This window comes from Lontra canadensis, unplaced genomic scaffold, assembly GCF_010015895.1.
Source record: "Lontra canadensis isolate GAN:19392208 unplaced genomic scaffold, GSC_riverotter_1.0 scaffold29, whole genome shotgun sequence".
NCBI classification, from domain to species: domain Eukaryota; kingdom Metazoa; phylum Chordata; class Mammalia; order Carnivora; family Mustelidae; genus Lontra; species Lontra canadensis.
The window spans coordinates 6,674,611-6,701,646 of NW_022631023.1; the positions used below are offsets into that span (position 1 = coordinate 6,674,611).

The following is a 27,036-nucleotide window of genomic DNA, read 5'->3' on the forward strand; positions in this document are numbered from 1 at the left end:
AGTCTGAGGAGAGTCTTGTCTTTGTTCCTCATAGAATCACAGACCCTGGAGGTAATGCGTGGTGACCCTCACCCTGTTTACTCCTGAGGTCGTATTTCTCTCCGGTGGTCAATGTGCTTTGAAGTCATCAGTATCATTTCCAACAAGGACAGACTTGAGGTTTTCTACCTTAAGTAAAATGTTGAGAAAACAGGAGAGATATTTATATCTCAGTTTAATCAAGTCAAAGCTTCCGCCATTCCTGATATTGTACAGTAGGTGCTCATTAAAATCATTTGGGTGGGTGGAACGATGGTCATGCAGATTGGCTCACACTTAAGGTTTTGTGTAAAGACTGGTTTCATCCCCTGAAGAAAGTCCTCTTTCAGCTGTTCCCTCCTTTGGTTGCTTCACGCCCATACAGGCAGTTAGTCAGTTAGTAGTGTTTGTAAGAGAGTTGGCTGTGGCTGGTTTTGCAAGTTGTGAGTGTTTCAGTTATTGGCCAAGCTTCAGGTGTGTGTGCTCATACAGAGACACACAGATGAACACACACCACACACTCACCCATCCACCCACACCCATCCACCCGCCTGCCACACACACACACACACACACACACACACACACACACACAGCTACATTGCACAATCCAGATAATTCCCCAATGGGGCCATGAGATTGCAAGCCCTGGGGTCAGCTCTGTCAGCTGCTGGGTCTGTACCTTTAGCCCTAGCTCCAGGACCCAGGACCCACGTACCTCCTGCAGGCACATCTTGGCCAGAGAGTGCTCTGCACACACAGATGGAATTCTCCAAACCTGGTTCCACCTGGCCCATAGAGTTCCTACTACTTAAATACATTGATGGACACTCAGAAGTGCTAATCATAAAGATAGCTGAAAAAATTATTTATGTCTAAGCATCTGCTTAAAATGCAGACCTTTAAATCTTGCACAGTTACAAAAGGTGGGTGTCATTTGGCTCCAGGGTGTCAGCAGGCAGTGAGAAGGGAATGCCTTATTCAGTTCATAATTAAGCGTTCATAGGATCAAAAGGAAAGTAATATGGGAAAGATGGCCCATCTATTCATTCTGAGTCTGGAGGAAAATGTATTCTTCAGTTTGTTGTAGGAGAGGAGCAGAGAAGTCATGAGAAAAACATTCAATCAGTGAGACCAGTGGACGTTCCAGAAAGCTCTGGCTTATGCCTATTGTCCTGGAAAAATTGTAGATTGTGCCTCCCCCTCTCAAAGTTCACTGGTTGGACAACAAAACACATTTGTACTTTTTTATTTACCTGCCTGTCTATTTGGTATACATTTGTATGTCTAAGTCTACATCTCATGGGATTGGGATTTTCCTGACATGGTTGTAGATCAGAATGTCATTAAGTGGAATCAGTCTTACAAAGAGCTAAACACGTGTGGCCTGGTAAAATGGCATTTTGTTGGTTGGCTCAACTGGATTTGGATGTCGACTGAAAAATGTTTCTCCATATATGAACAGGACCACTTGCACCAGGGGGGACTTGTGATTTGAAAGTGCACACTTCCAATCCGATCTTAATCTGGATGTGGGGAGGGTCGAGGATCCCACATTGTTGACACACTTTCCACGGGACTCCATGCATACTAAGGCTTGAGATGCTCTAATCTAAATAGAAAGCACCAAATAAATTCTACATGAATACACCTTATCCGTTTTTACCAAATGCAAGCTGGGTTACTTTTAGAAGTGGGAGTGGCCAGGAAGATAGGAAATAACCAACAATTTCACATTGATGTCCCAAATAATTTCAAAAATGAAGAGTCACCCATTTGGTGGGAAGGAATTTTGTCTTCCTAAAGCTTCTCCTTGAGGATGTATTTTTGGGACCTATCATTGGTAGCACACTAATGTAACATGGTGTGACAAATATACTCAAATAAAAAAGAAAAATAAAATAAAATCAATAGAATAGAATAGAATAGAATAAGATAAAATAAAATAAAATAAAGTATGCAGAGACCATGCATCAGGGCATCCACAGGAAAAGCCAGGACAGTTAAAGGCATAGAAGGCAGTGTGAGAGTGGCTCCCCAGGCTCCATTCTGACAGTCTGGACTAAGCAAAGTATGAGGCCCATAGGCATTGGGCTGTATTCCTATCAACAGCCAAGACGACTCGGGCACGATGTAAGCATCTGACTTCCTGGTGTTCCGACATCTGCCTCGTCAATCTGTGAACAGAGATCACTATTGAGAGACAGATGGTCTCCACTACACCATGGGGCTGGTATTCTGAAGCACCTTGGTTTCACGACATCTCATGAAGCATCTGCCATCAGGGATGCTGTCCCTCTCGGTACCAGCTGTAGCTCTGGCGGTCCCTGTAGCTTTTTCCGTATTGACAATGCTCTTGGTGATGTGCTAACCAACAGGGCTAACAAAGAGGAAGGCATTGTCTTCAACCACTTTTTTTAAAAGTTGCAAAATGCTGACCAAAATGCAATAGGACGTCGGGTTTTAGCAGCTTACATCATTTTGAAAGATTTTTTTTTTCTTTGCTCTGTTTTTATTCCCTAAAATGGGTGAAAAAGTGTTGGGCTTTTCAAACGTTTCTACTTTTTTTTCCCTCTTTTTTAAAAATCTAAATTCAGTTAATTAACATATAATATATTTTTAGTTTCAGAGGTTATTGAATGATTCTTCAGTCAAGCATTTCTACTTTTATTTTCTAAATATCCACCTTGAGCATGAGCAGTCCTGGCAACCAGAAGTCTCAGAGATAAAGAGTTGCCACACTCACTTGTTTGCTTCATTCATTCACTCACTCACTCATTCACTCACTCACTCATTCATTCATTCATTCACTGAGTGCTTACTGTGTTTCAGTCACCAGGAATAAAATTTCTTATATGATTTAAGATGCCCTATTCCTACTCCCACAACACCCATGGCTGGAACTCCTGGTATTGCATCTTCTTCAGACCCTCCTCACTGGGTCCCTTCGCAATTCATGAGCAACTCAGTGAAGACTTGCTACTCTTATGCCCGTCACAGAGGAATTGCCCCGAGCCGGTCAGAAATAGATTAGACCCATCCACATGAAGTCAGTAGCTTCTGACAGAAGAGTGTGGGATTAAGAGCTCAAATGACTGAGTCAGACAAATGTTTCAAAATATTGGAGGAAGTAGATGACAATAAACACGACAGATCAAGAGATACTTCCTTAGTACCATTTATGATATGATTCCCAAATACCTTTGCACCTGCCGCCATTTCTCTCTGCCACATCCTGCTCCCCCACCCCCCAGCCCTCTTTTCTCTGCTCACAAATCCTTCTTCAGGGCAAACTCCCCTGTCTAGGAAGCCAACCTTGATCTTTTGGCAACATAATTGCTTCTCATAAGACATCTTACCAATTCTTTTATTACCATGCTTTATTTCATTTCACATTATATTCTAGAATAAATTCCATCTTACTTAAATACACACATACTATTTAGTCCCATGGAGGATTTGAGATGCCTTGTGAACTAGACTACTGATAAACATGTGAACCAAATTACCGATCAAAAAGAAATTAGGAATCAGTCCTGAGGAAATTAAAAATATTAATGGAAAACCAAAATCACATGAGAGAAGAATGCAGCCATTTTGACCACATTTGACCACGAGCTTGGCCAAGACATTGTAGCCGTGCTTCCAGTATGGCTGTGAGCTTCCTGGCAGCCAAAATAAAAAGTCATGTGGGGACATAATCCTTGTTTTTGCAAAGAAGTTTCACAGGGAAGGTGATGTTTTCCTCAATTCTGAACCCTACACGTAGGATCCCTGGACTTTACCTTGGGGTCAACCGAGGCTGTAGAGATGACCATCATTCTGCCATGATTATAGAACTCCATTTCACCAGCGTGTTTCTTGTGAATATCCTTTATAAACAGAGTGAATTACATTAGATAACGGCTTTATGCAGACAGAGGCCATATGCCCAATGTGAGTCTTTGCTGATCTGGCTTACTGTAAAGTCAAGATTTTGAGTTCTTGGAGTGGCACAAGGCTCATATGGCTTTCTCATGATTCTACCTAAATATCTCCAAGCTGGGCTTTGACAGCAGATGGACAACAAGTGATAGAAGAATATACTTACTGCCCAAGCTCAGATGGTAAACCTATTATGTTTGAATCTTTATTAGAGTTAGTTATTTATGAGCCTGTCTATTCTATTAGATTGCAAGTTGGGGAATATGTCTTTTGAATTCTTAATCACCAGATGAGGCAGCAGGAAGCTTTTGGCCTGTGTGCAGAGGTCAGTCAATCTGCACTTATTGAGTTAATGGTAATCCAGATTTAGTTAGCAAGAAACGTGGAGTCACAGGAGTTGAGGTACGAGACTCTTGATGATCTTAGTTCAACTCTGTATTAGTCAGGATTCTTCAGAGAAATGGAACCAATCTCTCTTTCTCTCTTTCCCCATTTATTTATATATTATGAGGAATTAGCCCACGTGATTATGGAGGCTGAGAAGTCCCACAGCCCACAGTCTGCTGTCTACAAACTGGGAACCCAAGACAGCCAATGGTGTAGATTTCAGTCTGAGTCTTAAAATGTGAAAGCCAGAGACCTGAATGCAGGAGATGGATGTCTCAGCTCAAAAGCCAGGCAAAGGGAGAAAATCCTTCCCTCCTTTCTCCACATTTTTTTTTTTTTCCCATTCAGGTCCCTGGTGGATTAGTTGATGTCACCCACCCACGCAGGGGAGGGCAGACTGCTCTACTCAGTTGTCCAATTCAAATGCTGATTTCTTTTGGAAACACCCTTACAGACACACACATAAATAATGTTTAACTAAATGTCTGGACGTCCTATGACCCAGTCAGGCTGACATAGTAAACCATCACAAACCTCTTCTTTTACACATGAGAACATGGAGCCCTGGAAGGAAGGGACACACCTCTCCCAGGGGTGCTTGCACAGGTAGGTGAGACCAGAGCATGAGCTCATGTCTACCTACAGAACTTGGTAAGACAACATGTCTTCATTTTATGTCATCACACCACTAAACGCTCCCAAACATCTCTCCCACTATGTCTACTTCATGGAGTGTGCTTCTGTAAGCTTCTGTTTAAATTGCTTCTGTGCACCAAATCAAGCAACCAGACAACAAACCAGCTAAAGCTGAAATCCTAAAGTCAAAATGAATTACATTCCTAAGTGATAAGCTGAATAGTGATTGAGGAAACTGCCCTGGGGTTTTATGTGTGACTGAAGCCAAAAACACGGAAAGATTGTAGAGTTTCCATCTGTTGAGTGCACACTATTGTCAGGTACTGGGCCATCCACTTTATAGAAAAAGTATTATCTCACTGAAATCCCACAAGCACCTTATGGTATAGATATTATTTATTATTCTTACTTTATGGATAAAGAAACTAAAACTAGAGAAGCCAAGATCAAGGCTCAGGATGACCCAGCCAATAATTTGGGAAAGCCAGGATTCGAGCCCAGTTCTGTCTGACTCCAGCGTCCGAGTTCTTGTTCCTGTGCTACCCTATTAAAATTACCCAGGGAGGAATACAAGGACACAGAATGGTGGGAAGCATTTGTTAAATTGTTCAGAAATTCTGAAATGGGCTTTTCAAAGGAGATGAGAGGAAGAAAGAAAGAAAGACAGACTAGAAGAGATGTTCAAAATAGAGTACTGTGTTGCTCAGCACGTGAATGTTACATTTCTGGGATGAGATTGAAAATAGCTTAGATTTAGCATGAATGGCTGGATGGATGTTAATGAATATAGAAAAAAAATTAGATGAATTGGTTCAGTTTATTTCATGTTTAAGTTACCCATGGGACACCCACCCACAAGGCAGTCTGGGGGCCATGTAGAGCTTAGGGTTAAGAGTCATTTATCAGGGGTTACCAAACCTCGATCCCAAACTCTGCCATCCTCTAGCTCTGGGATCTGGAAAGTCATTTAATTTTGGTGTTCTTTGGCCTGCAGCTGCACCAAAATAAGGAGGATGGTAATGCCTACTTTGTACCACACTGTACAGATTAAATAAGAAAATACAGGTGAAGTGCATAAACAATGCCAAGGATATAGTAAGACCTTTAAAAATTGTAGCTTTTCCTTTCACATTTGGGTCAAGCATTGGGGAGAAATCCCTAGACTCAAAGAGGGAGATCTGCAGACATACGCATATGGTGTGGGTTGAATTGTGGCCCCACAAAAAGGTACATTGAAGCCTTAACTCCTAGTGCTTGAGGACTTGACTTCATTTGGAAATGGAGTATTTTTAGAGTGCATCAAGTCAAGATGAGGTCATGAGGGTGCGTCTAATAAAATGAGTAGCGTCCTTATAAAAAGGGAAACTTTGGACACAGACACAGACAAAGGGAGAAGATCTTCTAATAATGGAGGCAGAGATTGAACTGGTGCAGTTGTAGGCCAAGGAGTACCAAGGATGGCTGACCACCACCAGAAGGGAGAGGAGGCAAGGGAAGGAGTCTACCCACAGCCCCGGAAGGATCAGGGCTCTGCTGAAGCTTGCTCTCAGATTGCTGGCCTCCACAAGCCTCAGACAACCTATTTCTGTTGTTTTAGGTCATTTAGCTTGTGGTATGCAGTTACGGCCATGCTTGGAAACTAATATGCTATGCTTGTTATAACTAGACATGAGTGTAGACAGGAAGTCCAGGGAGATCTATGGAGTGAGGACCATGGACAAAACTCTGAGGACACCAACATCTAAAGAGGTGCAAAGAGAAGCCAAGCAGGGAGAAACTTTAAAGTGGGACAGGTCATTGCATCTCAGACATCATGTGCATAAGCTGTGTTGTCATGGTATAACCAAGAAGATGCACCAGGGGGAAGAAATGAAGGAAAATAAAATCCAAAACCTAGATAATCCACTCTAGAAGAGTTGAGAATGACTCCATCTAGTGAAATAGTTTGGTATGTCAGAATGTCAAAAATATGTTTAGATCCCAGCAAAAATAATTTAATCATGTATTTTTTGAATAGAATACTTAAATTGTTGAATCTCAAGCAGGCTGAGGACAGGCATATTTTCTTGCAATGTCTGGCTCTTTTGCAGGGTATCGCATGACTAATATGTACAATTAATTTTTTGACAGTTGATTAAGTAATAAGTGCATGAAACAGAGCATCGCATGAGCTTGGTTGACCACATGCACTGGAAATGGGGAGGTTTTAAAGTAAATAGGTAAAAAATATGCTGAGAAGACTCTTGGTCCTAGTAAAATGTTGAGCTTAAAAGGAACTTAAGGCATCCCTCTTGCAGGGCCCCTGGAAATGTAGCATGGAGTCTGACACCCTTTGATATGTCTAGCTTTGGGAAGAAAGTTCATGAGTACCTTAGTGACTCAAAACAAGAGAGGAGCTGAGAACAGAGTAACTCCCCCTCCTGTTGTCACCTCCTTGTCACAGGTGGCGTGGATGGGGGGGATACCAGTGTCTATAATACACAGATTTGGGTTTTAAAGGGGAAAGAGATGAGGTCTTGATCTTGCACAAAGCATGGAGTTGGACCTGATCTCTTCCTATGCACACATGCACATAACTGTTTTCTCACAGCAACCCCAGGCTGAGAAATTAAGCATTGCAAAGTGGTCATGGGCTGAGGACAACCTCAGACACCTGGTAGAAGGACACAGTAGATCTTCCTGGATAGACTGTTCTTCAGTCTAAACTTTATAGAGTTCCTGCATATAAAGGTTCCCTGAAGATGACTCCGTAACTCCAAATTGCAAAAACAGGAAGAAACAATCTACCTAGAACAAGATTCAGCAGAAACAACAGACAACATGATTAAGCCCTCAAGAGTGTTAGATAATTGAAGCATGGGATTGGGAATATAAGGTAAGTAGATTTAAAAGTGGTTAAACACACAACAGAAGGAACCAGAAAGAGAGAAGCAAGACATTATGGAAAAGAACAGATAATTTTGAAGAAGAAGCAGTAGAACTCCTAGAACTACAGAAAAGGATTCAAAAGTATCAGAAACTCAAAAGATGGGTTAAACAGTTGATTTGAAAAAGCTGAAGAGTGAATTAAGGAAAGTAGACTTGGAATTGTTTTCAGGGTGCAGGACAGTGAGAAAGAGATGGAGTATGAGTGAAGGTCAAGGATAAGGGGCTCGTGATAATGTGCCATGTAGATCTAATAGAAGTTCCAGAAAGGAGGGAATCAAGAGAATGGGCAAGAAGAAATATTCAAAGAGATAAAATCCGACTTTTCAAAACTGATGAACAAGACCATTTTCCAAATACGGGAAGCATCAGACAGAGAAAGAAAAATAAGAATAAGTCCACAGTAACCACATTCTGATAAGAACACAGAACACTAAAGACAAAGTACTTAAGAACCAGCAAAGAAAAAAAAAAACTATCTAGAAAGATGACAGTTATAGGGACAGCAAGCTTCTCAACAATGACATGGAACACTGAAGGCAAGAGAAGAAAATCTTCAGTGAACATGGAGAAACTGACACGATTTTAGCTCTCTTCTGGGCTCTTAACTTTTTTTTTTTTTTCCTTGCCACGGACTAATTCAGTTGCTTGGTGAAACCAATGTGTCCTTTAAAATAAACTTCAAGGGGATGTGATGAAAAACTTCATTATGAGTGCATTGTAATCCATTCTGTAAATTGTGGGGGAAGTAGATCCTTTCAAACAAAGGGTCAGAGTTTGTTGCTAACAGACCCTCACTCCAGAAAACCACAAAAGATTTAATAAACAAAGAAAATGGATCCTAGAAGAAAGGAGTGAGATAAGAAGTAAATGGGAGCAATGAAAATGGTTGATAATAAGAATAGATCTCAAGAGAAATGGCTAGAGTAAGAACCATAGCCTCCTAAGTAGGGAACATAACAATAGGGTAAAATAAAAACGTTGGATAATACTGTATAAGATGAAGGATGGGTGATAAGCGCTCAAGACTTCCAAATTCCTTGCTTTCTTTGGGAAAAGGATATATTTGGTGATTAAATTTGGATTTTATTTAAAGATTAACAAGTAAAGAAATAGATCTAGAATGTTAACGAGCTAAACCAGTAAAGAAAGGGAAAAAAAAAGAAATGAAGAAAAATAGATTGATTTAGTAAGACACTTGGAAAGGACGAACACAGAACATACAAAGTGAGGCAAATAAACACAACAAGGTGGCAGAAATCAGATCAGGAACAATACATGTAAGTAGGCCAAAGTTGTGGTTAAACACGGAGCGGTAGACTAGATAAAAAAAAAAAAAAAAAAACAAACTAGAAAGTCAATTAAGCACTGTTCACAAAAACACTGTAAAGAATGACAGCAAGCAGATGGCGTAAGATGTATTCGTCAAATTCTAATCAAAACAAACCTGACAACGGTGGAAAGAGAACTCAGGAAGCACTATTGGAGGTAACTGAGGGTTAATAAAACTATATGACGGTGATGAATTTGTACATAATAACATAGCCTCAAAATACATAAAGGATTGTAAGGAGAAAAAGGCAAATCCACTTCAGGTGAGGGATTTCAATTTGCCTTTCTCAGCAGTTGATAGATCAATGACCTAAAAATCAGGTATATGTCGCCAATTTTGATCCAATGGTTATTTGTAGAAGCCTGCACCTGACAGTTAGAGAATAGGCACTCTTTTGAAACTCTCAATGGGCATTTGCAGAAACTGACCATACAGGAGGCCACCAAAAAAAGAATAACTAGAATAAAAGAAAATCAGTCTGGTATGGACCTCATTCACTAATTCACCAACTCCAAAAAATTAGAAATCAGTAACTATCCAAATGATAACTGAACCTCATCTATAAATTAGGAATTAAACGGTTCGGAAACAGCCTTGAGTATAGGCCTTTTGAGCTCAGATTTCAGTTTGTGGTCGAGGGAAGCCCAAAGTGAAGCCAGTTCTCTCTGCTGAACCTGTAAATGTAAATGTAAATGTAAATGTAAATGTAAATGTAAATAAGTCTTTCCTTGCAAGGAGACAAAATGTTAAATCTTATCTTTGCAGGCTTTTGAGTGTCTTGGACAGCAGATTGGCAGACTTGCCCAGGGCCTGGTTTTATAAACAAAGACTTCATAGGGTTGTGATATGGCTTAGAGGTACATTTTCTACTGGTATTTTTTTCTTAAACAAGGGTGATTTTTCGATCTGGAAGACAATATTTTATGGGGATACTGTTCAAGAAAAGTGGCACTTGAGCTGATATTCTCACCAGTTTGACTCTTGCTTAACCTGACTTTAATTCATTACTCTGGGGTTGGTGGGGGGGGGGGTCTCTGAAACAGGATGTTTGCCTGCATGAAGTATTCTGTTTCGTGAAGATTCCTTATGTCTTTGGCAATGCAATGACCTTTTGCCTGATTTAAATATCTACTTAATACTTTCCTGGCAGCAGTGGGATGCTACTAGGTCAGAAAACAGTTTCAGGGAAATGTAAAAATAATTCCAACCCTCCACCCACACGCTGCTTGCCACCCCCACCCCAATGGTAATTTCAAGGGTGCAACTCTTGAACTCTCAGCTTTGCTTTTATTATTTTTCTTTTCATTTCAACTTTATTGAAACAACCTTCATAAAACTTGTGGCTATTAACCTGGAATCAAAGATACAAGTAAGAGGCTTCAGAGACAGATGACTTCTTTTTCCCTTTTCCCTCGGACTTCAGGGGTTTACCATTTTGATGTCCACGAAATGTGGACTGATGACACAGCTGTTTTCCAAACAATTGGCCTGGAGGCTGAAAACAAAACAACTTATCTTCAGCGGTTTGTGATTCATCTGACAGAAGCACTCCAAAAGCTTCTCAAAAATAAAGCGTAAATCAGACTTTTGTGTTTAGAGGAAGAGGCTGGCCCTGCGATAGGAGATTGTTTATTTCATCTCCACGGACTTTGCCGTGTGAGATCCACTGTGTGGACACATTATTTCTTGGCGATGTTATGGTTGGCAGAGTGCTTTCACATACATTATCTCATTTACTTTTCTATTCCCCTAACATTTTACTTAATTACCCACAGAAAAAGAAAACAAGTTCCAGAAAGGTTAAGGTTTACATCTAGTAAATGGTTGAATCAGAACCCAAATATTGGTATTCTGGCTCCCAATAAAGCCTTTTATTTTACCACCAAGTTTGCTGTGCTTGATGTAATTGTAATTTGATTCCTCAGACATTTTCAGTGACTCTGAAATCCCTGGATCGTAAAGTCCAGGCTTCTTAGCAAGATATTTAAGGCTTTCCTTGATGGGACCCAACTTTCATCTCCGTCCTTCTACGTCTGTGTGTTCCCTCTCCAACCCTCTACTCCAGCCACACCTGATTTCTTCCTTCTCCCTCAGCACCACAAGGGTTTCACACCTCAGCGGGTATGAAGCTGGGCTCCCGCTGTTTGCCTAAGCTAAAGGGCTTCTCCATGCTCCTTTCACCAGAATTCAGTCAAATACTGTTCCTTGACACAGGCTCAAGCCAAGCGCTTCCAGTGAAAACTTTACCCTTTTCCTTGGCATCTTTCTCTTTCCTGGCCACCTCTGAATCTCCCATACTATTTGTGTATACAGTAAATTCTCAGCAATTCTTAGTCCTTCTCCTATGGGAGTCATTCCTGAGGTCCTTGAAAGCAATCCATCATGAGATCTGGTAGGTCCTGAGTTGCACTGCTTTCTGGAGGCCGAAGGTGTGGGATGGCATGCCTTTAACATAGCCAAAGGTGATGCTTGGCTGGGGTTCATTCTGTGGTCCCCTCTCCTTTCTCCTTCCCTTGCATAGTTAGGGGTCGGGGAAGAAGGTGAGCTCTGTTGAATCTTGTGGGACCTTGTGAGCCCCCTTCTGTAATGGCAGCATGGGGCAGAAAAAGAAAGCTTTGCTGACATACCATGGGCCATGGAGGAAACTGGAGAGACTCTACTGGGCTCTCTGTGGAGTTGAAGGGAGAGCTGGGACTCAGCTGGGACTCAACACTGACCTGAACTCCACAAAATGCTACCTATGGCTGTGGCATCTGTGCTGGGCCCAGGTACTGGGGATTGTGGGGCTTAATCTGGGCCTGTCATTGGCGTGGCCCCAGAGAGTCATTAGAAGTGCTTAGCTCTCAAGAACATTGAGGACAGATGCCCAAAGGAGGTGGTAAGCAAAAGTGAGGGGATAAGAAGGGGCTAATCCCACAAGCAATGGATGGTGTTTGGGCACAGGCATGGGGTGTTGGTTCAGGAGAGGGCAGGCAGTTGTGTGTGGCTGTAGGATGAGGGGATGGGGAGTGGTTGGGAATGACACCTATGAAGACAGTGGGGTCTGGCAAACTCAGGGTCCTGTGCTTCATATGAGGGAGATCGGGCTTGTCTCTTGAAAAGTATTCTCTGTTATGACCCCTCCAGAGTAGGTCCAGAATAATGGCACCCATGGACATGTCAGAAAGGAACATCCTTCTTTACTCTATCATACCTTCTTTACTCTGTCATATGGACATCGTTTGTTTTTCATATTCTTTGCTTATGGGGGGGGATCCCTATAGGGTGGGGATGTAGAGATCCATTCCCAAAAAGATAACAGGAGTAACACAACTTCAAGTAACTTTATTCTTTTCAAATGAATCAATCCCCATTAATAAACCGTATAAGAAAGTGAGATTAAAATTTTATACCCTTGAAAATTTTGTAAAAACACTTTAAATTTAATTAGCCAACATATAGTACATCACTAGTTTCAGAGGTAGTGTTCAATAATTTGTCAGTTGTGTATAACACCCAGGGCTCATCACATCATCTACTCTCTTTATTTGTGTGTATGTGTGTGTGTGTGTGTGTTTAAACCTTTTGTAAGATCTTGTTTGGATTTTGAAATGGAGCAGAATACATTTTTATAAACAATTTTTAACCTAAGTACTACATGTTATTGGAGAGAAAAACAGAAAATACAGTTTAGTGAAAATGTTTAGTGATCAAGAAGAAAACCTAAAAATCTCCATCATCTTCTCTCCAGAGACAACAGCGGACCTCTTATTACTGGGCCCTCTAAAATTCTTTCCATGGATATATTTACATTTCTTAGCAAAGTTTAATTATGAGTCAATAATGTTTTCAAACTTTTCAATTTAATCCACTTTGAGCATTTTTTCCTATCAGTATATTCAGTGGTATAATTTTAGTTTCCAAGTATCACAGGAACATCCCTAAATGTGCCACAACTTAACTAGTTCTCTTTGGTTGGACATTTAGGGTGTTTCCAATGTTATGCTACTATAAACACCACTACAAAGAACATCCTTGAAAATAAATCATTGCGCATATCCTCTATAATTTCCTTACGATAAATTTCTAGAAGTGGAATTTTTAGTTCAGAAACGATGCACTCATTTTTTTTGAAAGACGTTTCAAATGTATTGCCGAATTGTTCGTTGGAAAGGTGGTAGCAATTTATAGTTATGCCAGCAGTACAGGAGAACGGCTGTTTCACCAACCCAAAGCAAGAATGTTTGTAATAAGAACAATGCAGGTCGAGGAATTGGTCCCTGGGGTCTCGCCCATGAGTCCCTAAAAGGAAAATTGAATGAGCCGTGACAACCCTGGGCTTAGCAAAGGAAACCAATTAGTAGCACACCAAGGGACCAAAGAGAGATTAGACTTCTTTTTTTGGCTGTCTTCCTAATATATCATTTTACCATTTTAACATGAAGCCCATGACTTTCGGGAAGATGTTTATATATCGTTTTTAGAATATCTAGTTAAACCATTAAGAGAAGAAAATACATTCCCAGAATGAACTGATTTCTAGGAAGTAGGTACCAGTTCCCCCTCCCCACCAAAAAAATAGTCCTTCTACGTTGTTAAAGGCAAAAACAAAACAAAATCATGAAAGGTTTGGTTAATGGTGGTGGGATTTAAGAAAAATGACCTGGGGAGCATGGTGGACAAGAGGATCTTCTGTCTGAGAGGCCATGACTGTCCTCCACACAGAACCAAGGGGCACGAAGGCTTGAATTGGGGATCATTAAATATGATCTGTGTCTGTATAATGAGGAATTGACAGGCTGTGAGAAAAAGAAGAGAGAAGATCTTCTATAAAAACAGTCTGGAGTTTTGACCATTTTATCCCCCAAGGTCAAATCCTGACCCAATGGCAAACAGCCATCTGAGCTCAAGGGTGAACAAGTTAACCTTCCATATACACACTCCATTTTCACAGACTAACAAAGTGTTCCTGTATGTTTGAATTACACAGGAATGCGCACACCTTCCTGTCAACACAGCCATTTCAGGTTTTGCAGATGGCACAGAACCAGCACTCTCCTTGGTTTTCAGATTCTATGCACTGATTGCTTGTTGAGAGTGTGAGTGTCATAAAATCAGTGGACATCCCGTCCTAACCAGAAAAAATTGAACAGGTACATTCACTACACCCCAACAATTCCACATCTATGTCCTCTCTTCAGGCCAGCACTGCCCCATGCTTGCAGGTGGGTCATCTGAGGATCTGATGAAAATATGGGTCTGGAGTGGCACCTGAGATTCTGCATTTCAAAGTAGGTCCCAGGTGATGTCGATGCTGCAAGATCCCAGGACCACACTTGGAGCAGTGAGGCCTTGTGGGTGATGGTCTAAACTTGCCTGCACGTAAGAATTACCTAGGGAGTTTTTAATAGTTCCGATCTCCCAGGATGAGACCAGGCTCAGCTCTTCCCTCTCCCCATGATCCCAGTGTAGATAGACTCAGGGCTGTGGACCAATGCAGATGCCTTTACATGTGTATGGGGAGATGGACACTCAAATGTTCACTGGTCAGTAAATTGGGACAATGAATGTGAGAGGGCCCAAGAGCTGCTTACCTGATTGAATAGTCCTACATGGATGAACTTAGACACATTTTGAAAACTCTGATATCATTCATGTTAAGTTTAAAAACACAGACAGTACACATAGTTGATATGGCAACAGTATTCAAATGTACATAGGGATGATGAGTGTATCAAGTTCAGAATGGTGGTTTCTTCTGGAGTGTTAGGAGGGGAAAGCAAGGAGGTGGATTCCATTGGATTTGAAGTTATTTCTTTCGATTAAAATAGATATGAAATTTTAGGGGAGATAGAAGGAGACAGAAGGAAAAAGGAAGAAAGGGAGGGAAGAGGTGAGAACTCTGGTGGCGTGACTCTCTGGCTGTTTCTCACTATTACTGCTATTTACTTTTGCAAACTTGAAATATCTTCCAGTGACACACATGTCCCATATTGGGTAGCCTGAAACATCAGTAAGATGAGACAAGCTTCTAGAGCTATTAGCTATGAAGTGGTTTGAATGGATGACTTATCCCTACACCAAATTCTCACTCATTATGATCAGAGCATCTTGGCATGCCTGATCTCTAAGGCCCTGTCCAGAGAACGAAGGTCAAGGCTCTCCTTTTACATGTAAAACAAATATAGAAAGGAGAAGCAGTCTCTGGAGGTTGCAGCAATTTGAGAGACCCTGGGGTTTAAACTCTGGGCTCCTACTTCCTGCCTGGGTGTCTCCCATCTACCAGCATTTGGGGGCCTTAAATATCCCTCCACCCAGAGTGTCCGTGTGGGACAGTCCCAGCTGTATTTCCATCAAGGACTGCCTGCTCTGTCTCCTCAAGGCTGTGCCCTCTGGGGGCACAGATTCCCCCCAACACATAGCAGTGGAACGTGATGACATTGCCAGCATGTTGTGGGGTGTGAAAGTCCCCCAGCCTGTCCCCTCCCCCTGCAGGTGCCAGGTAGGTACAAAACCAAATTCTCTGAGGGAAAAGCAAGGAACTGACAACTCTCTTTTAGAAATACTAGCTCATTGGAGGTGCTTGGGTTTTGGTTTTCCTCCACTCTATTTCCAATTTTATGGCTATTTTTTTCCAGTATTTTGTACAAATACATTTTTTGTGTGATAGTAAACATTTTCCTGATTTGTGTCTTGAACTTTTTATTTTCATATAAAGATGCCCATGGTTTAATAAGGAAAGAATGTTGCCATATCTTTTTTCATTTTTAAATCAATAATCCTAGACTTCCAGAACAATCCACTTTAAAGGCAATGATCACTGCATGTCAGTCAGTTGGCGTTTTTTTTTTGGTCTTTCCCCCATATCACCTTCTTTTGACAGGTCACTGAGCTGAGCTGGAGGCCGTTCTTCTGGGACAGTGGGAAAAGGGGCTGTTCTGGAAAGCTGCAGCTGCTGGGGATCCTGCCTGGGAGGTAGCTCTGCCCCAGAAATACGTCTTCGGGAGTTGATCAGTTATGTTCCATCCCCTTCCAGACCCTACGCTGTGGAGTACGGACCATGTCCGGCAGTGGCTGGAGTGGGCAGTGAAAGAATACGGCCTCCCAGACGTCGATATCTTGCTGTTCCAGAACATTGACGGGAAGGAACTGTGCAAGATGACCAAGGACGACTTCCAGAGGCTCACCCCAAGCTACAACGCTGACATCCTTCTCTCGCACCTGCACTACCTCAGAGAGAGTAAGATGGTCCCCGCTTGGGGCCGAGATCACTGTTGTGCTGGTTCTGGTGAGCCTGAGCCGAGAGAGTTCACAACAGTCTGTGGACAGCTTCTTCTCTTCTTGCCCTCACCCATTCTCATTTAGGGTCTGAGACAACCAACTGCTTACAAGGCCATGATGTAGGTGAATGTGGTGAGAAGCAGCCAGTGCTTCCCCCAGAAGCCAAAAATTCACGTTAGCCTTCAGCTCTCTCCACCAGGGTCCCCTCCATTGAGCAGATCACGTGGCAAAGGGAACCAAAGCTTTATCTGGTCACACATGATTGAGCCTTCATGGTGCCCCACACTGAAACAGAAACAGAAAAGCTCCTACCTCATGGGAATTATGGGGTTTATCCTCCCTAAAGCTAAACCAAGTCCCCTCCCGATCCCACCTGCACACAAAAGGAGGGAAGTTTCCATTTGGGATCACGAAATGTGGCTTCACCTGACAGAATGGGAATGGCATATTGGCGATTGAGGGCATGAATTCACCAAGTTTGCTGCATGCTTTAATTTGTCAGACGTCAAGCATGGTTAGCAGGAGACGGAGGCGGCGCGGTAGCAGGGCGGTGTGAACTCTGGTGTAAATGCTTTGCCTGGCATCCTGATCACTTACTCCCTGAATGGAATATGGGCCCACCTAGGGTTTAACATGCTAACCAGCAGCAGGGCCATGGAGAGATTTCCAAGCATCCCCGGATATGAAGGCGGGAGAGGGGAGGTGTTTTTCTTCCTTCTTTCTTATTTTTTTAAAGGAAGGTAATTCTCTCTCTCTTTCTCTCTCTCTCTCTCTTTTTTTTTTTTTTTTTCATTTTGATGTTGCTTCTGTTTTGTTTTGTAGCTCCTCTTCCACATTTGACTTCAGATGATGTTGATAAAGCCTTACAAAACTCTCCACGGTTAATGCATGCTAGAAACACAGGTAATGCTGGCCCTGCCCCTTGCCCACAGGACGAATGCAGGCTCTTGTCCACAGGCTGCATGCTTTCAAGATGGCAGGTGGGATGGGCAGCTCATCAGGAAGGCAGAACCCAGAGGATGGTTGAAGGCAGGAGGCTCTTGCGGGAGGTACCAGAGCCTACAGGCAGGGGGCGCCCTCTGGTTTAGGAGCTCTGCCCATTCCATAGGACGATCAAAGGACTTGAGATGTGCAGAGTTAGCCTTTAGCCATAGCCTTTGCTCAAATTTGCTGGATTATAATCTGCTGCTATTATTCCCCAAATACGTGCTGTGCTGACTCTAGAGACTAAAAGCATGTTTGATATGAAGGGGCCCTTAGTATTCTTTCTCTTTTTCTTTTCCCTTTTTTTTTCTTTTTTTATTCTTCAAAGAATGTGTACTAGGGCAAACTGGAGTTCTATTTTTCCCGTTTAGGAAACGTTTTAGGACATTTAACTTGTCTTGACTTTAGTCTTCTTGCACAGACTTTGGACATTTGCAAAAGGCAGTAGTAGAAAGGAATGCTCATGTGTTACTTTTGGTGAGCTTTTGTTGAAAGGGAAGCTATAATAATTTTGGAGGATATGAAATTAGTGGCTAACCCAATCCCTGCTATTCTATCTCTAACCACAGATTCTGCATTCTCTTTGTGTATTGCCTGAGCCTGGTAGACTTTAACAGGATGCTTTGTCCCTGCTAACCTTCCCTCCCCCCACCCCCACCTCCCCTTATAGTAGAAGCTGGCTTTCTGCAGATGAATGTGCTCCTGGCTGGCCTCCGTTGTCTCCCTCTTGATAGAGACCAGTGTAGAAGCATGGCCACAGGCTGCTCACCCCACTGTACCAGCCTGTGGGGACCCTCCGCCACCACCCAGGCTAGGGGAAAAACCTGCATGTTCTGGCAAGGCGTGGGTCACTGGCTTGTAAGCCAAGAAGCCAGTTCATGGCCAGCCTCACGTGGAAGTACAGCCGTGTTCCAACCATTCGCCAGTTTACTTTAAAATGTGTCTTGTGCGTGAGTCTAGGCCTGAGTGTTACAATGAAATTGCTGCTTAATCTTGGTCCTCAACATTCAGAACATTGTGCTTTTAATGTGAAGTAAGAAAAAAAATGCTTCGAGTCAGTCTTGTGCTTTTTCAGCAGAGGTTACACACATCAGCCTATTAATGACCTTGTGGCCAGAAATAACAAATAACTTAGACAAAGTAATTTCCTTCTCTTAGGAAACACCTTTGAGCCATACACACTTTCTGATAATTTTGCAGTTGTTTTAAAAAATGCATAACACTGAGGGAAAGTTTCAAGAAGGCTCTGTTTTCCTTACTTTCGTGACTGTGAAACATTGAACAATTGAAGAAAAGGACAACCAATTCCAAATGGACCGGACTACAGAAAGGGAATTTTTTTCTGCTAACGACAGGGGCATTGATTGAGAGAGAGATGGGGAGACATGCATTTGAATAGAGATGGGAAATCATTTTTAATAAGATCCATATAGTCTTTGACAACATATTTGTAATCTTTTGGTATGACTTTCCAAGGGCTCTGTCAAATGTTTTGTGGATTTTTTATGCAATTTAAAAATGAAAAGACACACCACAGAATTTTTTTTTTCAATAAAATGAGATTGCTGGTGGGGGAGGAGGACACACAGATGGGCTTCAGCAAGAAGCCGTAAGATCAAAACACGAGACACTTTATCACAAATGGGGCACAAAACAGCTTGCCACCCACTTCCGTAGTCAGAATCAGTTTCTGCCCCTTGTGTCTGTCCCGTCCTCCTCAAAGTCTGGAAGAGCAGGCTCGAGGGGGGCGCTTCTCTTTGGTGTCATAGGGCAAAGTCGATTTGGCATGGTTGCTGAGATCAACAACCACGACAACAGACCTTCACATGTTTTGTCTTTCCTTTTGTCTGCAGGGGGTGCAGCTTTTATATTCCCAAATACTTCAGTATATCCTGAAGCCACGCAAAGAATTACAACTAGGCCAGGTACGAAAACCCCCACTGTGGGATCTGTTCCTTGAGAGACATCCCAGGATGGCCCATGAGATCCGTGACCTAAGTCACGTGAGTCAGAGGGAGCGGATCCTGGGTCTTGAAGAGAGTCCTGAGCAGTCTCATTCTTCCTCTGTGGATTAGGAGCCTAAATTCAGTCAGACCCTCTCATTCAAAGATCACACCAAAGGTCCTTGACTGCAGAATTCAAAGCAGATCAGCCCCTTCACGAGATACTTTAAAAGACAGATGGACAAAGATGGTCCCCAGATGCCTGGCAGTAAGGAATCCCTCTGCTTTCGGGGTCATGGAAGGACTTATGTCCTTGGGGGAGCACACGAAGCATGAGGCATCCCCTTAGTGCTAGGCAGGGATCCCCCGGATGTCACAGGAGGCCGTCCTTCAGGGCAGAAGCATGTAATAGATAAAATTTATATCAGACTCTTACTTTATGTCTTTCCTGAGGATTTCTGTAGATAATTGATTTACATATCGTTCATGAAAAAATATGTATTATCCAAGGCTTAGTAGTGATAAGCACACTGTTACATTCTGGGGGTCAGACTTCAGAAAGCATTCTGTCTTCAGAAATCTGGGCTCTTTACTCCACAGATGTCCGGGGAGCGCCTCCTGCATGCCGGCCACAGAGGTAGAAAGGACACAGCTCACAGGCTCATGTACATGTTTTGCCCAAACTTCTCAATGTTTCTATAGAGTCACCTAGAGCCAGAGATGGACTCACACACATGAGTAGTTAACCCTAAGGGCTAGCATCATAGAGCCAGAAACAGACACTCACACATGAGCAGCTTCTAACGGCATAGACTGTAGGAGCAGCAGGGCTTGCAAATGTACCTCCCATAGAAGGAAAAGGACGCTCTCCAGGGAGGGGCCACATGCCAATGGAGGACTAGATGTTTGCAGATGGACAAGTAGAAGGAGCACGTGCATGGCGTAGACTTCTGTCCCTTCACTGGGACTTGCAATGATAACATGGTGATTCGGGACAGCGGGCTGGTTTTTCCATAGCCATTCATGGATCTGAGACTCATGTCTTCCTAGACCCAAGCTGTCACTCTTTGACCTCTGGCTCACATCCAGGCTGCACAAGACTCGTTTTGAATTCATCCAGGGCGCTAAGCTTAGCACCACTGTTTCTTTCCAGTGAGAAAGACTGGGGACCAGTGAGCTAAGAAGCATGAGTAAAGAAGCTTCTCGGAGTCTCTTCCACCCCAACACTGCCCTGTTACCACCTTAGTGCCATCAAGCTGCTGATTATCTTCTTCTCAAACCTCGGAGGAGGGCTTTGTTGCCCTGCTCCTGGGGAACACGGTGGAAAGCCTTGGCCAGAGTGCTTGGTTATCTCTTTCCTGGTAGAGACTTCCCAGGCCATTTAAGTGGGGACAAGACCCAGGGTCTAGAGTTAAATAGACCATGAAGAACCCCACCATTTACCTCTAATAAATGCATCCTTGGGAAAATGGAAGTGTAGGGAAAGCACAATGGTTTTGTGAGCATTTAAAAAACATTTCCATCCAAACTTAAAAAAATAAAAGCTTTCTAAAATGGGGGTTCAGGGCGTGTTTGCTTGTTTCCTTGTTTGCTTGAAGCTGCCTCATAGGTGCCCCTGACTGAGGTGCAAAATCCAGGATTGTGAGCTAGTGTTTGGAGATTTGTCAAAAGATCACAACACTGGCCAAATCCATTGGTACAGCCCAATGGTCAGACCAGCTAGCTGGTTGCTCGTTGCTACAAAGGACAGTATATCCTTTTCATATTTTAGGATATAGTATATTTGGAAGATACGGCCTCCCAGGTATATGAAGAAGGGGAGGCTGGGAGGTGATGGCTGGGACACCCCTCTGTGCTTTGTCACGGGGAGGACAGGCAGCAAAGTCAGATGCACCTTGCATAGCTCTGATAAGGCTCTGCCTTGGGGCCATGATCTGTGACCTGGAAGAGATCACAGCTCCCTATCTCCATACCAGTAAAGTATGTTTCTGACACTCAGTTTCTATCAAAAATATCTGTCTTGATGACTGCTACTGTGAATGTCAGGGGAGATACACACATACTGGGATATGACTATAAAGAGTTTGAATCAGACCCAACAATCCAGCACTATTTGCTGAAAGGCAGATTCAGGGGTTTAACCTTGGAGAAGAGAGGGACTTCTCTACTAGGCGGAGGCAGGGCTCGACCTTGAATGAATGCACACATGGACGTTTCACTGCTTTGTTCATGCCTCTCCCTTCTCTTCCCAGGCTTGCTCCTATTTGCTTTGTCCAAACGTTCCTGATTCAAAATGCACCCTCTTTCATGATCCCGTTGCTCAGTTAACATGTAGACCCTTCTCTTCCCTACTCTTATAAAGTGTTAGCACATAGGTGTATCATTTTATGTTCTAGTTTTCGTGGTCATAATTTCATGGTGTTTCATGTTTCTTGAGTTGTGTCAGTTAGAACTACCAGAAGCCCTTTCTCCACCTCTCTTGTAAGTACCCTTTTAAGTACCCTCCTTCCTTGCTGAACACATGCCTCTTGGAGCCATGGCCCCTTGGGGTCTCAAGTGACATAAAAGAGACAGGTCCAAGTCATCAAACCTTGCATCCTGGTTTTTGACCTCATGATGTGTCACCCCACCTGGCATCTTATGGGCAGTTTATAGGAAAGCTCTGGTGTATGCCAACAGGGACATTCTGAAATCCCGTCTCTCCTCTTCCCTCAGCACACAGTCCACACATCATGACACGCATCTAGAATGTGCTCAAAAGGGACTGGAGGGCTGAACCGGCAAATGCAGCCTTGACTTTGACTTTTCAGCTGGTGATCTTCAGGGGTTTCTCAGGATCTTAAATGATTTCGTGGTTGGAGTTCACAACTTGTGACGTTTGGTGTCACCAGGCGAGTGGAAAGACAACGCAGCTAATGTACATTCTCCTACGTAGGTGCTATGCAAAGCCTATATCCCAGCTCATGGCTAAAAATGGACTCTTTGTGTTCTCCCTGGCTAGACCTACCAGAGCAACCTACACAGCTAGGAGGCAAAGGAATACAAGATGTTCCCAGATCTCCATGTCTTTGATAGAGGATTTTAGAAGCCTGGAGGATGGTCTGGAGGAAAACAAGGGAGAGTGACTTAATCACATTAGGGTTCCTGCCATTGAATAGGGGTTTATCGGCTGGTGCTGGGCAATAGCTGGCTGCCTTTCTGTCTTCTCATTAGCATCTAGATTCATTGACAGCAGGCAGATCTCATCCTTCCCTCCCTCCCCCAGCCCAGCTAGGGCCCTTCAGCTCTGCTTTGCAAACGTGGCATGGATCCTGCAGAATGCAGACGAGTTCTCCTGTGGTCCAAGTTCTGGTCCATTAAAAATAAAGCAGGTGGGTGGACATCCTGAGGGCTAGAGGATGTTCATCTTTAAGCTTGATGAAAACAGAATACAAAACTTGGTGGACTTAACCCTGCAGAAAGGAGAGTAGAATATACATGTTTTCTTGATTCAGTGATGCCCAGGGAAGGGAGTGGGTGTGGAGGAGCAGAAACTGATCCCAGCTCCCAAGAGATAAATCAAGGTGCTGGTATGGAGGGACCCAATGCCAGTCAAACTCCATATTTTCAGTTTCGTGCTTTTTGATCTGGATCATGGCATAAAACACGCTTCTATGGTAACCCTAAGCTGCTCCCAAACACTTTTTATAAATTTTGGTTTTTAAATACACAGCCTGTTACAGAAAAGGTAACAGACCCAATGCCAGAAAGCAGCCCTTCTCTGACATGGGACCTTCTGCCAAGTGTATGAGTTAATTACCTCAAAGATCAAGAGAAACGGAGAATGTGTTGAACCGAATGCCAAAAATTAAATGTAAAATCTGTTCGTAGTAGAAGTTCTGTGTCCTACTGTTAGTAAGGGACACATGGCAGATGCTCGTGGAGTCCTAATTTCTCAAGCAGCCCAAGAGGAGAGCTGCCCAGCAGCAGCCATGCTGCAGGGTGGTGTGGCTGGAAGGGTCTCTGCCGTGACCTCCTGTCCCAGTGTGGCTTCATTCAGTCCTGCCCAGTGTCCCCTCCCACAGGAGGGAGGCTCAGTGCCCACAGCGCGTGAGCGGTAGCTGATAAGGGAGCACAGGACCAGAATTTCATGAACGAAAACAAAAGCCTACTTATCTTCCATGGCAATATGTTTATGAACATGTTAATCATCGTTCATATAAACATCACAAATTCTTGGCTAAAAATCAGACTTGGTGTTATTTAGGTCCTGACTTATTTTCAAGGGAGGATGGAACATGGTTATATATCCTAAGAAGGATTTATGAAAAAAGGGTTTCAAAATATTTTTCTCTCGGTAGTTGGGTGTTTAATTTTTTCCAGTCCCAGTTTCATGAGCAACGCTTTTATGTTCAGGGTGGGAGGGGACCAGCCTGCTGACATTTGCTGTTCATTCTCTTAGCATTCTCTCCAGTAAAAAAGACCCAAAGTAGAGCTCTTTGCATGCTTCTATTCACTTCTACTGACACACTCAGATAGTAGTTCCGAGATCCCTATCTGTAGGAACACAGATTCCCGCCTAGAAACAAGTACTGGAAATTGTCTAGAACATGTTTGCTCAAACACATACAGTGTGTTCCCAGGTCACCTGAGATCTTGTCAAAATGCAGATTCTGATTCAGTAGCTCTGGACTGAGATTCTGCCTTTCTCCCAAGCTCCCAGATGTTGCCAACATTGCTGGCTTGTGGACCACACTTTGAGATCTAGGCTCTAGAAAATGTTTCGGTATTGTCTTGCTTTTTCACTTGGTCAGCAGAAACTCCTTGTCAAGATGTGCCTGTCACCTCCTGAGTTCACCTCAATGCTGTTATAGTAGACTTGACTATACATAGTAGACTATATATATAGACTTGGCTATAGTAGACAAGTAGACTGGTCTCCTTCTGAGACGTTCTGACACTGAAACCCTGGCTGACCAGTTTTTTTAAGACAAAATGCGACTGGACGAGGGTCTGTGTGCAAAGGGCTCCCAGAGACTTAAGTTGAAATTCAGTTGTAAATTGATAGCGGCTACAGATTTAATTCCCATGTGCAATCCCAGCACCAGAAAATTGAGACTCTGAGGAGCTGAGTGGGAAAAGGTTCTGGTCCAAACTGCAAAAATGCTAGCAGAGAAGGAGGAGTGAGCAATAGCAGTTTAAAAAGAAAAAATCATCTTACTCAAACAGCGCTATAGAGGGTAGGATTTCAGAGACCACACTGGTCGAGTTGCTTGTAGCCAGACAGATCAAATAAATTAAGGCAACTCTGGGTTGAATTTCACGTTGCATTTCAATGGTATTCTCTTAGGGATCTGAAAATAAGGAGAGATGCATCTTTAGCAACTTAGTCAAACTTTTTGAAGATGGACCCACCAGATTACCAATCTAAAATAGGGTCAACTCATCTGTTTAAAGAGAGGCTTTAAACTCATTGACTCGCCCTGCCCTCTGAGTGAGATTTTGTAGCAAGATCCAGGTGTGCTGAAGTATCTGGCTGTGGCTTTCAGGTGGCTCAGAATGACACATGGCATTGAACTGAGTCCCCATCAATTCAAGAAGACATAGTTTTGAAGTGGATCTCTAATGGGATTTTGTGTAGAAATCACTTTGTGTATGCACCGTTAGTAAGAATATGCATGGTAATGTTCTGGAGTATATTTCTGGAAGAACCTTGAAATGACTTAAAATCTTCATAATCGTTAATAGAACTTGTGCAGAGGTTACAGAAGTTTAGTTAAATTTGCATTGCGAAGTGCAATGATGATTTAGGAGACAAATGATAATGCATTGGAAATACAAAGAAATTAATGGCTTATGCTTCAGCTTTTTTTTTTTTTTTAAACATTTAGTTATTTACTTGAGAGAGAGAGAGAGAGAGAGCATGAGCGGAGTGAGGGGCAGACAGAGAAGCGGACTCCCCTCTGAGCAGGGAGCCCAATGCAGGCCTCCATCCCAGGGTCCTGGGATCATGACCTGAGCCAATGACAGACACTCAACTGACTGAGCCACCCAGGCACCCCTAGGCTTCAGCTCCTATGCTCATTGTTAACATGCAATATTATTTGTCTTGTGATTGATTTCATGCAGTTCTTTTAGAGAAATTCTAATTTCATTTAGAGGAAGAGATATTCACATAGAAAAAGAACAGGACACTTAAGACTGATTTAATATAACTGGGTGAGATTATTAAAGAGAAAATGAAGGGTCACTGAGAGAGGCAGCTGGCCAGTAAGAGGATAAGTGGGCATGCTCATTTCCAGGGAAGAAGAAGAGAAAGGACATGAGTGTGTTTTGGTGGACTTGGGGGCAGGCATTGAGCAAGAACTGGTGGACTTACAAATTTGTGAGCACTGGTCTGCATGAGTCATGAAGATAACAAAGGGGTAAATTTAGGTCGGTCGTAGGTAGAAGCAGGTCCAAGTAGACTGTGAGAAACTCAATATGGTCTTGAGCTATGATGATTGTAGGAAATTTCCTTGGAAGACTCAGCAAACTGCAAGAATCTGTCAGAGTTGTCAGATCAGTGGGTGAAAATGTTAGATCAACAGACTAAACAAAATGATAATTTCTAAGTAAAACCCAAACCTAATGGAATACAGGTTTGGTATTTCTATGGATTACTGGATTTCCATCCACAGTATTTTTTCTAATAAACACAAAAATTATGGCAATCACAAAAAACACAGAATATATCTATTATAAATTACATTATTGATCTTTTAGTTGATTTATTTGTCTTTGCAGATTTACCTTATGACCCACCCAGGAGATCAGCCTGGACTAGTCACGGCCACCCCACCCCCCAGTCGAAAGGTATAGTGTTGGCCCAGCTGCTTGAGTCTGCATGTCACAAGGCAGTAGATAACCATTGATGGAACACATAATTTCTGCAGGGAATCTATGCTTTTTCAATGCATAGAGTGTTTGTTCCATTGGCAACAAAGTGCAACTGATCTTTAAATGCAATGATTCTTTCTCTACTGGGGTTATGCCTACTTCCATACTTCCATAACAAAAAGAAACAAATGATGTAATATTTCAACAAGGACAAAGGCAAGTCTCCTGAGATGTCTGGGCAAAGATTAAATACTGGGTGATTTCCTAATCTTGGCCATGTTTGAAAGTATCTGTAACTTTATTTTCCTGGTGATTTTCCCTTTTCTGTTTCGTTTAGACTATAATTCATTTTAATCTGTTTCTCAAATTCTTTTTTTTTTCTAGTTTTGGAAACAGTGTTGTATAAATAATTTTTTAAAAATAATTTAAAGTGCTCTCTCTCTCTCTCTCTCTTTTGCTACAATTTATACATTTGGTATAAAGGAAATTTCTTGCCATTAAATGCAACTTAGTATAACAGTAAGATGACCTGTTAATAATTAAGATAATTGTTGGAATGGTGCTATAACACCATCAAAGACTAATGTTTCAAACAGAAGTTACAGCTACCCTGTCCTTTGTTTTTGGATTTTCAGCTGCTCAGCCGTCTCCTTCCACAGTGCCCAAAACTGAAGACCAGCGTCCTCAGCTAGGTATGTTTTCAGGGAACGTCTTGCTGGCCATCAAAAAAGTAGATTTAGCGCTCATATTTCTAAAATGTGTCACTTC

At 42.6% G+C, this 27,036-nt stretch overlaps 1 protein-coding gene across 3 annotated transcripts in view; it reads left to right on the plus strand.

Annotated features, from left to right (window-relative positions):
- ERG (ETS transcription factor ERG) overlaps positions 1-27,036 on the plus strand; it is a 169,708-nt gene that overhangs the window by 133,131 nt on the left and 9,541 nt on the right. For 2 of the 3 annotated variants that reach the window (XM_032865321.1, XM_032865322.1), the window contains 5 exons: positions 16,239-16,442; positions 17,306-17,386; positions 19,321-19,392; positions 26,176-26,244; positions 26,904-26,960. In XM_032865321.1, coding sequence (XP_032721212.1) covers positions 16,239-16,442; positions 17,306-17,386; positions 19,321-19,392; positions 26,176-26,244; positions 26,904-26,960 — 483 coding nt within the window. The remainder of the gene's footprint in view (positions 1-16,238; positions 16,443-17,305; positions 17,387-19,320; positions 19,393-26,175; positions 26,245-26,903; positions 26,961-27,036) is intronic. The other variant, XM_032865323.1, reaches the window with a different exon arrangement.